General features: G+C 40.1%; 1 protein-coding gene across 1 annotated transcript in view; it reads right to left on the minus strand.

Annotated features, from left to right (window-relative positions):
* The window catches only part of dgkb (diacylglycerol kinase, beta), a 290604-nt gene that overhangs the window by 241159 nt on the left and 31407 nt on the right, over positions 1 to 18038 (minus strand). The window contains exon 2 of the mRNA XM_034174329.1: positions 4952 to 5059. Coding sequence (XP_034030220.1) covers positions 4952 to 5021 — 70 coding nt within the window. The 5' untranslated portion in view covers positions 5022 to 5059. The remainder of the gene's footprint in view (positions 1 to 4951; positions 5060 to 18038) is intronic.

Below are 18038 nucleotides of genomic sequence, written 5' to 3' on the forward strand. Positions count from 1 at the left end.
ATGATTCTGAGAAAGCTCAGAACTACACAGGAGGACCTGGTCAATGACCTGAAGAGAGCTGGGACCACAGTCACAAAGATTACATTATAGCACATGATGCTGTCACGGTTTAAAATCCTGCAGGGGCAGCAAGGTCCCCCTGCTCAAGCCAGCACATGTCCAGGCCTGTTTCAAGTTCACCAGTGACCATCTGGATGATCCAGAGGAGGCATGGGAGACGGTCATGTGGTCAGATGAGACCATAATAGAGCTTTCTGGAATCAACTCCACTTACCATGTTTAGAGGATGAGAACAACCCCAAGAAAACCATCCCAACCGTGAAACATGGGGGTGGAAACATCATACTCTGGGGGTGCTCTTCTGCAAAGGGGACAGGACGACTGCACTGTATTGAAGGTAGGATGGATGGGGTATGGTATTGCGAGATTTTGGCAAACAACCTCCTTCCCTCAGTAAGAGCATTGAAGATGGGTCATGGCTGGGTCTTCCAGCATGACAATGACCGCAAACACACAGGCTGGGCAACTAAGGAGGGGCTCCGTAAAAAGCATTTCAAGGTCCTGGAGTGGCCTGGCCAGTCTCCAGACCTGAACTCAATAGAAAATCTTTGGAGGGAGCAGAAACTCCAAACCTGAAAGATTTGGAGAAGATCTGTATGGAGGAGTGGACCAAAATCCCTGTTGCAGTGTGTGAAAACTTTGTCAAGAACTACAGGAAACATCTGACCTCTGTAATGGCAGACAAATGTTTCTGTACCAATTGTTAAGCTCTGTTTTTCTAGGGGATCGAATACTTATTTCATGCAATAAAATGCAAAATAATTATTTTAAAATCATACAATGTGATTTTCTGTATATTTTTTTTTTTTTTAGATTCTGTCTCTCACAGTTGAAGTGTACCTACAATAAAAAATTACAGACCGCTCCATTCTTTGTAGGTGGGAAAACCTGCAAAACTGACAGGGGGTCAAATACTTATTTTCCCCACTGTATATAGGATGTCTGAAATTCAGTTTGTGTTTATTAAATTCCACACATCTTAAACATAGCAGACACGGATTATCTGGAATTTTATTTCGGCAAGTTTTCATGGTGTCTACTGCCATCTACTGGCCAGTAGTGTTCATGGAAGTATGAGCATCTGGATGCCAGTAGATGGCAGTGTTCTATTTATTTTAACCCAATTTATATCAGACGGTTGTCAAATAACAGCTTGACTTTTTGGCTTTTTGCAAAAGGCTTTTTTTTTTTTTCAAATTAAAAAAAGGCATATTTAACAAAATCACATTTATATGTAAACACCAACACACACATCTCACATTAAGGTGTTGGTTTTTACTTAGAATGAATGAGTTAACCAATCAGTGTTAGCGGAGGTACATTTTACCCATAATCCCTTTGGCATCTGTCTGTTACAAATCTTCAGAATTAGTGCATTATTTAAAATTAAAAGATATATGTTATATTTTAACTTTGTACAAACGACAAAACTGACATTAATGGAGTTATTCTATTGGTATTCATTTTATTTATAAATCAAACCATAAGTCAGCACTGCTTTATTTTCCAAAACCTCCGCCTCACGGCGACACTGCTATTGAGTAGAGAGTTCAGCTTCGCTGCTCCTCTCAATTGCTTTACTGCTGGAAGCTATGTAGTAAACAGGAGCTTGCAGCAGAGGGCAGGGTGCTCAAAGGCAGAAGTACTGACTCATTGTCTGGGTCTGTAGTTGTCTTTGATGCTACCAGAAGTGATCATGGTGTTAAAACTCAAAATCAGCTTGTTAGGACTTGAAGTGTACCGGAGACAATACTGGAAGTTATTGGTTATCGGTTAGCTGTAGCTTCCGATAAATTTTTGGGTGGTTTATCGGTTTAGCTTTATAAAAGATAACTTTTCGGTTAGCTGATTATCTGATATCGAAACTAACTTTTTGGTTAGCTGTGCCCACCACTGCTAGCTTCTTACACCAGTCTTCTCCTCAATTGTATTTATTTATTAATTTATTGTGGAACCTCCACAAAACACTTCCACAGCACCACATACAGGAATGACATATGTACTGCAGCATTTTCATGTGTTTTCACTGTATTCTGAAAAATCCTGCAAGATATTCACATGTATGTATAGCTCACCAATGGGCAAAAAAAAAAGAAAAAGTAATAATCGCAATGTCAGTCTTTTTCAATATCGTGCAACCCTAACTGCAGAGGTAGTGAAACAGGCAATGCAATAAAATTTAATAATGCCCAGATAGAAGAGCAGGTTGACGGCTGATACCTTCATTTGTCTAAAGTTTCTGGTCATATCTGGCACTGGCTTGCGGTGGGAGTTTGCCAGAATGCTTTTATGACATTGTGATGCCCTGTCGTTCTCTTATTGTTAGTACCTCACAATGACTACCACCCCCCTGGCTGCCGAAGCGGGAACTACCAAAATAGTGTAGACACCAGATGTGTAGACAGCTCTATGGGCATACCATACATCTTGTACCAGTGCACTGCACTCCCTTCACTGCCATGTGGCTGCCCCACACATGATGTGCCCCACACAGCATTGCTGGGATTATCACCATCTTTAAAATAGGCCTTTAACCCCAAAATAAATAATCAAATAAATAAATAATAATAATGTTGAGATTATCACCACATCGCACAAACTGAAGAATAACCTTCCTCCTGTCAGGATTCGGCCCATTCAGGGCCCTGGTCATGGTTTCGTCATTTGGCCTCACTTCTGGTTTTGATTATTCTGTCTGTGGTTTCTGTTTATCTCTGTCTTGTGTTTTATCATTTTGTTATGCTCTGTTTATGATTAGTTTTGTTTCATTTATTTTCTTTGTTTCACCTCGTTGCCATGTATTTAGTTTTGTCTTTGTTCCTGTCCAATTTGTAGTTTGTTTTTCTTTATTGCTCATTGTTATGCATTTGTATTCTTTTACTCATGGTCCCTTTAGTAACTTCAGTCTAGTTTTATCACATTTACTGTATTATGCTTTAGTCTCTGGTTTTGGTTATTGTTTATCTTCAGTGTTTTCTTCTGATTACGTTCCTTTGGTTGTGTATTTCATTCTATGTTCATCTATTTCCCAGTTAGTCTGTTTGCCACTTTATCATTTATTGTATCACCTTTTTATTCTGTAGTCATCTGTTCCGTTTACCACTTAATTCTTAGTAACACTTATCTGTTTATTTTGGTCATGTGTTGTATTATTTGTTGTTCTATTTTGGCCACATGGTGAGTTCTGTCTTAGTTAAGTTTCTCCCTCTTATTTTTGGGTCCTGACACATGAGCACTCAGTTTGTGGTATTCAGTTCTTTTTATCTCTGTTGGTTGTGGGTGTGTCACTGGCCCTTAGTTGTTTTGTCTATCACACCCACCTGTCACTCCACTCTCATCTAGCCACGCCTTGTTCTCTGCACCAGTTTTACATCACGCCCTGATTACTCCCCTTGTATTTAAGCTCTCACAGTCCCTCACTTCCCTGCTAGTTTGTCAATTGTGTGTCACATCCTCGCCTTCTTTGTCACAGCCTGTTTGCTTCATTTTTTGACCTTGCTTGTTTGACTTGATCTCCGCCACGCCGTGAACCTGACCCCTGCTTGTGTACTGAACTACGAATCTGCCTCTTGCTTGTCTGTACTGCCGCCCCGCTGACTGCCTTTTTGTGTACCGAACCATTGCCTGTTTTTTTGATAAAGCCTATTTTTACCTCCACGCTTCAGCCAATGAGTCTGCATTGTGTGCCCTACCACTTTCTGTGCCACGCCACATCCAGTCATGACACCTCCAGAGGAGCACCATTTCACCTGAGCTGCAGTTAGACGACATGCAAGAGTTGCTCAAAAGTCATCTTAACTGTCGAAAATTAATGTTGAAAGAGATTTAATGTCTGAAAAAAGGTGGGATTTATGGAGCGTGGAGTCTCTGGAGATCCACTATGATTCAGAATTCTTTTTTCAATTTTGAACAATTACTGGCTTCCACCCACACATCCAGCCATGGGAATGTTCCATGAGCTGCAGCCCACAAGCTGATGAGGAAAAGCACTGGCAGGGGCCATACACTATGTTTGGCATAATCACAGCGGATATGTAATTTCACTATAGCTTATTTATTTATTTATGTATGCCAATAATACATTCAATAGTCATTCATTCATTCATTTTGAGTCACTTATCCAGGTCCAGGTTACCCTGGCAGTACCCAAGCAGCTCATCCAACATTTCCATATCCTCACTCAAACTCTCGAAAGCTTCCTGGAGAATAAATCCCAGGGGACATCCTCAGCAGATACACAAATCACCTTAGCTGGATCTTTTCAATTTGAAGAAGTAGTATCTCGACTCAAAAAGTCCAACCCAGATAGTCGAGGTTCTCACCCGGTTCTGGAGTGTAAGGCCAGTTATCCGGCTGAGGAATCTCATTTCTGACGCTTGTATCTGTGACCTTATTCTTTCTGTCATTACACAAAGTTCATGATCACAGATAAGGAAAGGAACGTAAATCAACTGGGAAATTGAGAGTCTTGCCTTCTCTGCCTCAGTGCTTTCTTCTCGTCGATGGTCTGGTACAGTGTCTGTAAAACATCAGACACAACCTCCATCCATCTATTGATCTCACATTCCAACTTATCCCCACTTGTGAACAAGACCCCATAATACTTAAATTCCTCCACCTGGGCCAATAACTCTCCCCTGACACAGAGGAGGCAATCCACTCTTTTCCAATAGAGGACCTTGGATGTGCTGATTCTCATCCCAGTTGCTTCACAATCTGCCTCAAACCTGTCCAATGTACAACAGACACTGTCTGATGCAGTCAGCAGAACCACCATTTGCAAAAAGCAGAGCTGCAACTCTGATGTCACCAAACCTGAGACGTATGAAATTCAAAATTACAATTACAGCAACAGGCACAAAGATTTTTAAAAAGCATCCATCATACTCACACTGTGTGTATTCCTGCAACAGGGCAAATTCAGATGGGGTCAGTGTGATCCATTTGTCCTGGCTCGTCATTGTGATCAGTCCAGTTTTCTCCGGCTGGTCAGCATTCCCTGGTTAGAAAAAACACAACGGAACACCACAAACTGAAAAAGAACAACAGGCCCACACATAAGGTCAATGCACCTTTCACATGTGCAAATCCTTTGTGTCTGTGACTGTTATGAGCACATCAACATTGCATGTGGTTAAAATGCACGTTTATGTTTTATGTAAGACATGATTTGTTACCTGCCTATTCCAAATACTGCAGAATGTGAGTTTTTAACCTCTTAAAACACATCTTAAAATAGGTCAAGGTTAGCCATCTTTTAACTTGTCCAAAGTCTATGTCCCAAGAACAGTCTCTGTGAATTTGAAGACTCGGGCAATAATAGGACTGCACTTTTGCTGTACACAGACAGACGGACAGATGGACAGACGGATGCATAAATAAACAAAGATCATCTTTACCTTTGTCTTTAAATTATTATTATTATAACTTGCTACATGGCAAAAGTTGAAATAATAAATTAAATGAAACATGTAAACAGGACCCCCGTGACCCTTGATTGGAGTAAGCGGTTGAAGACGAGTGTGTATCAGTGGTCCTATGGACTGTTAATTAAATACTTTGAAAAATTAAAGGATTCAGTGGCCCTTGGTAAAATTTCTCAAATTAAAAAAAGACTGGTTTTAAAAACAGACATTAGCTGATTTTATATCACTTGGCAACTCATTGCAAGCGGTGACTGCTGTGTACTGAAAGGATGAGTGCGCAATGGACTTTACAGAGGGGTTATTAAGTGACATTGGGCCTGAGCAAGTATTATGTCAGGAATTTTGAAAACTAATGGATGAAGTTAAACACCCAGGGGCTTTGCTGTAAATCATGTCACGTATGTAGTTAAGCTTAAGATGCTGAATGTGGATTTCCACTGGCAACATGTTAATGGTCTTAAATTCATTGAATCCTATATGGGTTCTGGGGGAGCACTCAAAAGAAAGCAAATTACCTTATTTTGTATGGTTTCCAAGTGAGTCTTGTGTCTCTTGGTAAGGCCAGAATACCAAGAGGTGCTAGCAAAATCAAAAAGACACTGGATGAGGGTTGACGTAAGGTGTTGTTTTTGTTCCACATTAAGGTGTGCCCATATTAAGGTTTCTGGCCTGTCAAGATATTTCACACAGGATTTATTGGTAATAGAATGACCATCACAGGTGACGTCAAGAGGATCAGTACCATCCAGCCTTTGAGATGAGCCATATAATATTGGCTACATTTTTGCCAGCTACAAGGAGTGCTGAATCATCTGCATATAACAGCAATTTACATTTTGCTCGATGGGCATATCATTCACATGTATGAAGAATAGAAGAGGACCCAAAACAGATCCCTCGGTGACCCCACAGACACTTTAGCAGGTGGTGACGTAACACCACTACTGCCTATTAGACAAGGAAGCGTTGAACCAGCCAACAGAAGAATACTATGCTTCACAGTGTCAAAAGCATTCTGTAGCGCTAGAAGTACCACACCTCTGAAATTTCCATCTAGCTCTGTTTTGATGAAATCAGTCAAATGAGTTAGACAGGTGTCTGTGAAGTGAGAGAGACGGAAACTTGACTGGTGCTTGTATAAAAGCTTGTGATCTGTGAGATACTGACTTAGTTGCTCATAAACAGTTTTTTGAATAAGTTGCTTGCTATGCTCAGTATTGAGACTGGTCGGTAATTGCCTGCTTCAGTTTTACTTAATCTTTTTGTATATTGTTGCAATTTTAGGAGATGTAAGATCATTTGGAATTTTACAGCAGGAAAGGGACAAATTTAGAATATGTCTGAGCAGTGAGGTTATGAATTTGGCACCGTCTTTAAGAGAACGAGCAGGTATCTGATCTAGCCTGGTTGTTTTGCTCAAATTTAGATTATGGATAGTCTCCTGAACAAATTCCTCAAATGCAGGCCTAAAATTAAATGTGGTTTCAGTTTCATGAGAAATTCACTGTACTTGTACACATGGTTCATCCTGAATTTGCCACTACCGAGACGGAGTTGAGACCGCACAGCTGAAGCAACAGTTGAAAAGAAGTTACTGAATTTATCGACAACCTTGGCTTTATTAAAACATATTTCATCATTTATTTTAAGTCCTATGTTAGAGGAATCCTTTTTGGATTTAGATGAGCCAAGTTCCTTCAGGATTTTCCACACAGGGATTGTTTTTGCTTTCTTCCACCTTATTCGTAAAGTAATATGATTGAGCAGAAGCTTTTTTTTCCCCCCTCTGTAACTAATTTCTAAATTTAACAAATTTGTCATAGCAAGACATTAGGCCTGTTTTTTAAATGCTGATTTAAAGTTTTGTTCCTGGTATGAATAAGGTGGAGTACTTATCCTGTAATCCATGCTTACTTTAACATGGCAGTTTTGTTTATAATTCCAAGAGATGCTCGTAGACCTTGCCTCATCTATATCAGTCCACTCTACGTCAGCCCAATTTACAGATTGCAGCTGACTGTATAATAGTTCTCTAGTATAAGCTTTGAGTTCAACAGTATCATGTTTAGTATTGATGTAGTGCTGAACCGTGCATGTACAGTAGATCATCATTTAATCATTGAAACCAGTAGTTATAACCCCAGCCTGATTAATATTCAGAGGACACAAAACCAGAATCATATCACAGACTGTAAAGCTAAGATTGGTCGCTCGTCTTGGAGATGTAATCAATTGTTGATCAAATGTACAGATGATCTGCTTTAACTGAGAGCAAAACTGTGTTGGGAAAGTGTAGTGACACGGACCCACAACAGGGGGCGTAAATGAACGGACAATAGAGGGAGTTAAATGTGAACACTTTACTGTTGTGAATGTCACAACCAAACACAGCAGATTATAGAATAAATACAAGTCAATGAATAAAGGTGTCGTGTGGGCAGGCTCGACGATAGGAGACGTCCGTCTGGAGATGAACCGGAACCACACGATTTCCACCGCCACCGAACCCGAAGGATACTGGAGCCGCCAGGTCCCGAATTCCCCAGGTGGCCACCGTCTCAGCGTGTCGAATCTGGTACTGCTGGCGGAGAGCAAAGACAGTCAAGTGTGGGTGTGTGTACACCCCGTAACAACAACGGTGGGAATTCCACCTCCACCTCTAACACACACTCGTGCAGCGTCTGAGTACCACTTATCTGGTGGGAAGTAGAACGAAACAGTCGCGGCCCACGCCGGTACTCTGGGTAGACAGCTGCAACAAAGTAGCTCTTGAAATCAATTAGTACAATACGCAGGCAGAGAAAGTTACCTCCAAAGAAGTACGATATCTCGGTGACGTGGTGGAGGTGTCATCCTGCTTTTATCCGGGGTGAAGTGCAGATGATCGGTGACAGCTGTCATAGTTGATGAGTGACAGCTGTCACCTCGGCTGTTCCTGTAAGGCAGCAGCGCCCCCTCGTGCCTGAAGCCCGCACTTCAGGCAGGGCGCCCTCTGGTGGTGGGCCAGCAGTACCTCCTCTTCTGGCGGCCCACACAACAAACTGATGAGCTTAAGGCACTGTACTCAGAATTGAAATCACCAAGTAAGATATAATTGCTTTCATTTCACCGCAACACATTTCAAGCGCATTGTAGAAATTACTCATTTGATGTTCTATAACATTCTCCAACGAAAATGGGCCGAGTCTTTAGGAGGTACAGTTTGACCCAGGAAGACTGTGTGTTCACTTCCAATACACTCCAGAGACTGAATGCAATATCAAATCGTATGTAGATACACACATCTCCACCAGATCTGCCATGCAATGGATCAGATAGCTGGGAATTGCGACTTCTGAGTCTGGGACAGAAACGCCTCATCAGGTTTTGTGATGCTGATGACTGCTACCTTGCTGACAGTGGCATGGATTCTCACTTCATCAAGTTTGGGGAGAAGACTCAGTGTTGATGTGGATGAAATGGAGTCCCTTCTTGTTGAAACAGTTGTTGCTTGTATGACGCATGCAGGATAGACTGTGGCACCGACACCTTGTTTGCCATCAGTCTTGTGTAATCTCATCACGGACACTGGCAGCTACATCAGGTACCTCACATCAAGGAAACAGCCAAGTGTCATCATATGAAGGCAACCAGTCAGTCAGAGCTGCGTGTCGTCAGAGCGAGCTGCAAAAAGTTTGTACCTGAGTTTTCAGAGGTGGTGTTTGTAGTTGCCATCTGCCACGCCGGTGTTTGCCAACCCGGACAGTGGGAATACCACCTCAACCGGCAACTTAGCCCAGCGACTGGACAGCAACAACGTCCGAGGCCCAACGTGGTGAATTCACTGAGGCCGCGCGCTGCGTCATTAAAGCCGCGCGTCACGAGTGCCGCTTCCCTGAGGCCTCGTGCAGCCACCGCGGATCCATCAGCGCGGAAACACCGAGGCCGCGCGGCACCAGCGCAGTGCAGATCCATCCCGGTGACAAACAACGCAGGCTGTTAACATCGGCGATCGACAAGCTGCTCATAAGCCGACCATGGGGCCTAAGAAGGTTCTGACAGCGGAGGAAGGTGACGATATTAAAAAATCTCTGGACTTTTTATCAGAGGAGATTTCTGTTGTGAAGCAGCAACAGAAATCAATCATGGATCTGGTGGAGGAGGTGAAGGCATTACGGCTCCAGAATGCCGAGAAAGACCGGCATCTGGTGCAGCTGGAAAATAGAGTGGCTGAATTGGAGCAGTACACCAGAATTAACGACGTCATCATCACAGGTCTTCACATCAAACCACGGTCCTATGCACGGGCGGTAACAGATGAGAGCGGAGGGGAGCCCAGTGAACAGGAGGTCAGCTCTGTGGAAAAACAGGTTGCTGATTTCCTCCTATCTAAAGGTATAGAAATGGATTTAAATAACATTGAAGCGTGCCACCCTCTGCCCCGGAGAAATGACGGTGATAAACGAACCGTCATCATGAGATTCATCAACAGAAAACACAAAACAGCACTGTTAAAACAAGGAAGAAAACTGAAAGGGACAAACGTATTCATCAATGAACATCTTACCAAACGGAATGCCGACATCGCCAGGAAAGCACGCTTCTTGAAGAAACAGGGAAAAATCCAGCACACATGGACTTCAAACTGTAAAATATTCATCAAACTGAACGGATCACCAGAACAAGCAAAAGTCATGGCAATAAGGAACATCGAGGATCTGGACAAATATGAACAATAGTGTTTCTTAAAGTGAGGATCTGGACAAATATGACCAATAAGGTATGAGGACACAAACACATCACAACACCATGACACAGACCAGAGGAACCTATTCATCTACTACCTATTCATCTACATCTGGAGACAAGAAGGATATAACTCAAAGGATTGCTGATCATGGAAAAGTAGAACTGAGAACATTTAAATACACAGACCACAATGTACTGGACTTGGAGCACGATATAGACCCGGACAATAATTTCTTCTCAAATATCAATGACAGTTGTTGCTATTATACAGATGAACAGTTTAATCAGATCATTAAAACGGATAACAAATTATCAATAATCCATTTCAACAGCAGAAGTCTATATGCAAACTTTAACAACATTAAAGAATATTTAAGTCAGTTTAAAAAAATATTTAACATAATTGCTATATCAGAAACATGGATCAATGAAGATAAAGGAATGGATTTTGAACTGGATGGATATGAATTTAATTGTGTAAACAGAAAAAATAAGAGTGGAGGAGGAGTGGCTGTGTATGTGGATAAGAACATGGATTATAAAATAGTAGACAATATGACAACTGTGATTGATAACTTATTAGAATGTATAACTATTGAAATATGTGAAGAAAAAAGCAAAAATGTATTAGTCAGCTGTATATATAGAGCACCAGGATCTAGTATTGAAACATTCACTGACTGTATGGGAAAAATGTTCTCAAAAACTAATCAAAAAACTGTGTTCATTTGTGGTGACTTAAATATTGATCTGCTCAATCCAAATAAGCATAAAATAACAGATGAATTTATCAGTATAATGTACAGTATGAGTTTATATCCAAAAATCACCAGGCCAAGCAGAATTACATCCCATAGTGCTACCTTAATTGATAATATATTCAGCAATGATATTGAGAATAACACTGTGAGTGGATTATTAATCAGTGACATTAGTGATCATCTACCAGTTTTCATCGTTTATAATAGAAACCATCGGCGGAATCAGCCAGAGGAGAAAATAAAATACAGGCGAGTGCGGACAGAGGAAAACATGAACACACTAAAGAAGGATTTACAGGAGCAAAACTGGGAAAAGGTATACAGTGAAAGTGATGTTGATAGTGTATATGAAACTTTTTTACAAATATTTACATCATTATATGATAAAAATTGTCCAATTAAACAAGACTACAGAAAACAAAAAATCCAAGCTCGACCATGGATGACGAAAGGGTTACGAAATGCATGTAATAAGAAAAATACACTGTATAGAGAATTCATAAAACTAAAGACTAAAGAGGCAGAAAATAGATATAAGAAATACAAAAATAGATTAACTAATATTATACGGGTATGTAGGAAGGAATATTATAGTAACATATTATATAATAACAAAAACAATATTAAAGGAATATGGGATATATTAAATAGCATTATCAAAAATGGTAATAAAAAACAGAGTTACCCTCAGTATTTCATTGATAATAATGTCAAGAAGGAAAATAAGGATGAGGTAGTCAACGGTTTTAATAATTTTTTTGTAAATATTGGACCAAGCTTGGCAGAAAAAATTCCCGATTCCCAACCTGAGGATTGGGATAATAATCTCATAGAAAGAAATCCCTGTTCAATGTTCCTCACAGCAGTGGATGGAAATGAAATTATAGACATTGTGAATAATTGTAAATATAAAACATCTACCGATTTAAATGAAATTGATATGGTGGTGGTAAAACAGGTCATTGAATGGATTGTAGAACCATTAACATACATCTGTAACTTATCATTTCAAACCGGTAAATTTCCCAATCAAATGAAAATAGCTAAGGTTGTGCCGCTGTATAAGACTGGGGATAGACACCACTTCACAAATTATAGACCTGTTTCTTTGCTTCCACAATTTTCCAAATTATTAGAAAAGTTATTCAATAATAGATTAGACAAATTCATAAATAAACATAAATTACTTACTGATAGTCAATATGGATTCAGAGCACATAGTTCAACATCACTTGCATTAATAGAATCAGTTGAGGAGATTACAAACGCCATAGACCACAAATTACATTCAGTTGGAATATTTATAGACCTTAAAAAGGCTTTTGATACAATTAATCATGACATATTAATCAATAAACTTGAACAGTATGGGATTAGGGGGTTGGTGTTGCACTGGGTGAGAAGCTACTTAAGTAACAGAAAACAGTTTGTGAAGTTGGGGGAATATACATCATCATGCTTGGACAATGCTTGTGGCGTCCCACAGGGGTCAGTATTGGGTCCAAAACTGTTTCTAATTTATATAAATGATATTGTCAATGTTTCCAAAATATTAAAATTAGTATTATTTGCAGATGACACAAGCATTTTTTGTTCAGGGGGGGATTTGCAGGAGTTACTGAGGAGGATCAGTATAGAAATGGGAAAATTGAAAATATGGTTTGACAGAAATAAATTATCATTAAACTTAAGTAAAACAAAATACATGTTATTTGGCTATTGTAATACAGACATACAGGTTCAGTTACAAGTCGAGGGGGTAGATATTGAAAGGGTACATGAAAATAAGTTTCTGGGGGTGATAATAGATGATAAGATAAACTGGAAGACTCATATAAAACATATACAAAGTAAACTGTCAAGAAGCATTTCAGTTCTAAACAAAGCGAAACATATTCTGGACCACAACTCACTCCGCATTCTTTACTGCTCACTGGTTTTACCATATTTACAGTACTGTGCAGAGGTATGGGGTAATACTTATAAAGGTACAACACAATCACTATCAGTAATGCAGAAAAGAGCTATAAGAATTATTCATAATACTGGCTATAGAGATCATACAAATCCACTATTTTTACAATCCAAATTCTTAAAATTCACAGACTTGGTTCATTTTCAAACAGTACAAATTGTGTATAAAGCAATAAACAATTTACTTCCAGCAAATATTAAAAATATGTTTTTTAACAGATCAGGGGATTACAGTCTGAGGGGGAAATTTAATTTAAAGCATCAGTGGGCACGAACAACATTAAAAGGTTTCTGTATTTCTGTCTGTGGGGTGAGGATGTGGAACAGATTGGGAGTGGGGCTCAAGCAATGTCCAAGCATGAACCAGTTCAAACAGCGGTACAAAAATATGTTTTTTTCTGGGTATAGGGAGGAGGAAGGGTAATGAGGGTTAGGGTGTTTTTGTTTTTTGCTTCGGCTTGTAAATATATAGTATTTTGTATGTAAGTAGGTATGTGTAGGTGTATATTTATGTTTGTGTATATATATGTGTATATATGTATATGTATGTGTATGTGTATATATGTATATATATATATATATATTGATATCGGTTTAGGTGTGTAGGAATTTATGTGTATATGTGGCAAAGGGTATTACTGGTTGTGGGGAAGAAGGGGTAGGGATAAACAAGCTGATGCTTCACCCTACCCCTTTTCGGACATGTTGGGTACACAGTAGGAACTTTTTTGTTGTTGTCTTTACTGATCTATCTTGTAATTGTTGTTGTATCAAATGTTCGAAATAAACAGTTTTCATTCATTCATTCATTCATTTTCATTCATTCATTCATTCATTCATTCATTCATTCATTCATTCAACCTCCGGTAAGTAGGGGCATCAATGTTAATACAGTGAGCATGCACCCACTGATCGCAAGCATCACACAGCAAAGCTTTCTGGTTTGAGAATGTACTGAGATTGAAGACTTAATGCAGGGGAACTTCATGGGTCCTGGATTTGGTTGGGAATCTCCAGACAGAAGGATCAAAATCACCCTCACGTAGGGAGTTCATTCTCACGGGCTACCATGTTTGATTACATCTGATGTTGACAGCTGTGTCCTTGATCTTCGCTGGTACTCCCGCGTCATTTGTAACATTTTTTCCTCCTGCATATCACTTACCGAGACATATGTTCTCGTTCTAAAATAGCTATATTCTACAGTACATCTCACGTACATACGAGGGCTGTCAATAAAGTATAGGTCCTTTTTATTTTTTCAAATCTATATGGATTTCATTCATATGTTTTTACATCAGACATGCTTGAACCCTTGTGCGCATGCATGAGTTTTTCCACGCCTGTCGGTGACGTCATTCGCCTGTGAGCACTCCTTGTGGGAGGAGTCGTCCAGCCCCTTGTCGGAATTCCTTTGTCTGAGAAGTTGCTCAGAGACTGGCGCTTTGTTTGATCACAATTTTTTCTAAACCTGTGAGACACATTGAAGTGGACACGGTTTGAAAAATCAAGCTGGTTTTCGGTGAAAATTTTAACGGCTGATGAGAGATTTTGAGGTGATACTGTCGCTTTAAGGACTTCCCACGGTGCGAGACGTCGCACAGCGCTCTCAGGCGCCGTCGTCAGCCTGTTTCAAGCTGAAAACCTCCACATTTCAGGCTCTATTGATCCAGGACATCGTGAGAGAACAGAGAAGTTTCAGAAGAAGTCGGTTTCAGCATTTTATCCGGATATTCCACTGTTAAAGGAGATTTTTTTAATGAAAGACGTGCGGACAGGTCCGCGCATCGGGACGCAGCCGGCGCGGTGCGGCGGCACAGGAAAAACACCTCCGTGTTGATAACCATTTGTAAAATCCAGGCGGCATTTGATGGCTTTCAGTGGAGTGAGTATATGAGAAATTGTTTAACAGCTGGACATGTTCCAACTTGTCCTTAAGGCTTCCAACAGAGGTGTTTTTCCTGTAGCGGAGCATCGCAGCGGCTGCGAGCCGACGCTGCAATCCGTCCGCACGTCTTTCATTAAAAAAATCTCCTTTAACAATGGAACATCAAGATAAAATGCTGAAACCGACTTCTTCTGAAACTTCTCTGTTCTTTCACGACGTCCTGGATCAATAGAGCCTGAAATGTGGAGGTTTTCAGCTTGAAACAGGCTGATGACGGCGCCTGAGAGCGCTGCGCGACGTCTCGCACCGTGGGAAGTCCTTAAAGCGACAGTATCACCTCAAAATCTCTCATCAGCTGTTAAAATTTTCACCGAAAACCAGCTTAATTTTTCGAACCGTGTCCACTTCGATGTGTCTCACAGGTTTAGAAAAAATTTTGATTAAACAAAGCGCCAGTCTCTCAGCAACTTCTCAGACAAAGGAATTCCGACGAGGGGCTGGACGACTCCTCCCACAAGGAGTGCTCACAGGCGAATGACGTCACCGACAGGCGTGGAAAAACTCACGCATGCGCACGAGGGTTCAAGCATGTCTGATGTAAAAACATATGAATGAAATCCATATAGTTTTTGAAAAAAATAAAAAGGACCTATACTTTATTGACAGACCTCGTACACTCTTATTTGTGTATACATACATTTCCCTCCTACATACTGGATATAGAATATATCTTATCCCTATCACATATGATCTAACATACACCTATATGCTTCATCTCACATATTCACAATCTCATTTGTGCAAACACACATTTCACATCTCACATAAATATACAGTATTATCAATCTCACATACAAAAATTCTTCCTTTTACATGCATATGATCTGATTTATGCACAGCTACAGTATATTCTTCCACTCACATATGCACCTCCTCACATAAATATATTCTGCCTCTCACATACATAAATTTTAACACACAGAAACACACATACAGCAGTAAGTCACACCACAGTATGGGCTCCTTCACACATAACACGACTGAAGCCGACTAGTGCACAAAGGAGGAATTGCATGCCATTCATGATAAATCGGAGCTGTCTCCAACACCTCGTACATGTGTCACTACAACTATTCGTGCACACCAGTGGCCGAAAGACAGAGAGTGCCCTGCCCTGTGAGAGCCTATTCGATTCCTCTCGCAGTAGGTGTCAACCAGATTCCAGGTGTTACACACGAACAAGGGTGTAGCACCAAATTCTGGGCCCTAGGTACTAGCCATATTGAAGCCCCCCCAACTGTTATGTTCTTTTTTATTAACGCAAACACCAAATTTCTAATGCGTAGTCAAACCAGGTCTAAATCATGTATACCTTAGATCACACCTGGGAGTCGGAACCCTTTTTAAAGTTGGGGGAGCAATATTGAGTTGGGGGGTCTGGGGGACCAAATTGCACCATTTTCTAGAAAAAAAAAATGCATTCCCGTCTGTTAAAATGCACAGGAATGCACCAAATTGCCCCATTTTTCTAGGAAATTGGGGCAATTTGGTCCCCCAGACCTCCCAACTCAATATAGCTAGCTTTCAAGCTCACCTCTCTTTTCAAAGAATTTGGTTAGTAGCTGCTTTCCCTCATTTAGTTTTCTTTCCCTGTCCTTTTTTCTCTTCTTTTTTGAAATCCGGACTTTGATTTTTTTTAGGAAAGACATATTTTATTTCAGCCTAAACACTAGGGCTGCAACTAATGATTATTTTACTAATCAGTTCATCGGTCAATTATTTTCTCGATTAATCGTTTTGGTTTTTTGTTTTATTTACATGTGAGTTTTGCCATTAGTTCTTTAAGTGAGTTATTATTAAAAGGCCTTTATCACGCAACATCATTTGACCTTGTAACAAAGTTATGTTATATTGTCATCAAAAACATATCTGGAGTAGTGTTTTGTTTTATTTTGCACATACATACATCACCGACACACCACAAAGAGATTTCTATCAGGTTTCACCCGATTATGAGCATTTTTAGATGCCTACAGCAACTATCTCAACCAGTGACAACATATTACAGCATTTTAAAGGCCTGACGAAAGTGTAATATGTCATATTTAATAAGATATTTTCATGAAAAAAGACACAAATGTGCAGTTTACTGCATTTTATTTCTTTCTGCGTAAAAACACAGTTTAGATGTGGTTTGACCGAAACAAATTGTCATTAACTTAAATAAAACAGAGATGAAGTGGAGGATTAAGAGTCACTAGGTGTTCACAGGAAACAGTTATTTCTATATTTATTTATGTTCATTGTTAGTTGGTTTAATCTTTTCTGTTTTGTTTTTTCAGATTCTTTTTGTCTGTTTCTCAAAAAGTGTATTGTGGCATTATTAGTTATTATTACTATTATTGTTGTTGTTTCTATTATTATTATTGATATATAAATAAAAATAAATGAATAAAATATTACAATTTGTAATACATTTGACTCTTTTACGACAACAAATGCTGAGCCATGAATTATTATACAGAAAACAAATGTGCTGACAGCTGCAACAGCTTAATGCTAACTTCAACATTGAAAATGCCATAGACATGCTAACGTGAAAAAACGTGAAAAAAATAAAAAGGTTGGACCTTTTTATTTTTTTCAAAAACTTTATGGATTTGAATCACGTGTGATTGCATCAGCCAACATTGAACCTTAGTGCGCATGCATGAGTTTTGTCCCGCCTGTCGGTTGCGTCATTTGCCTGTGAGCAGCCTTTGTGTGAGGAGTGGTCCTGTGCGCTCGGCAGATTTTTGTTGCAAGGAAAATGGCGGAACGATTGGAGCAACGCCACTGCATCAAATTTTGCCAGAAACTTGGCGACAGCCAAGCGGAAACCATTCGAAAAATAAAGACGGCTTTCGGGGATGAAGCTATGGGCGCCACAAAAAATAAAGGAGTGGTACAACCGGTTTAAAGACGGACGCGTAACGGTGGAGAGCGAGCTGTGCTCCGGCCGATCATCGACGTGCTGAAATGAGGAGATCATTTCCAAAGTGACCACTGTGGTGATGCGGGACCGTCGAGTGACCATCCGAGAAATTGCGGAGGAAGTGGACATTAGTACTTTTTTGGCACATTCCATCGTGACAGAAGATTTGGGCATGAAGCGAGTGGCTGCGAAATTCGTGCCGAGGTTGCTGATGGCGGACCAAAAGC

This window comes from Thalassophryne amazonica, chromosome 7, assembly GCF_902500255.1.
Source record: "Thalassophryne amazonica chromosome 7, fThaAma1.1, whole genome shotgun sequence".
In the NCBI taxonomy this organism is placed as follows: Eukaryota; Metazoa; Chordata; class Actinopteri; order Batrachoidiformes; family Batrachoididae; genus Thalassophryne; species Thalassophryne amazonica.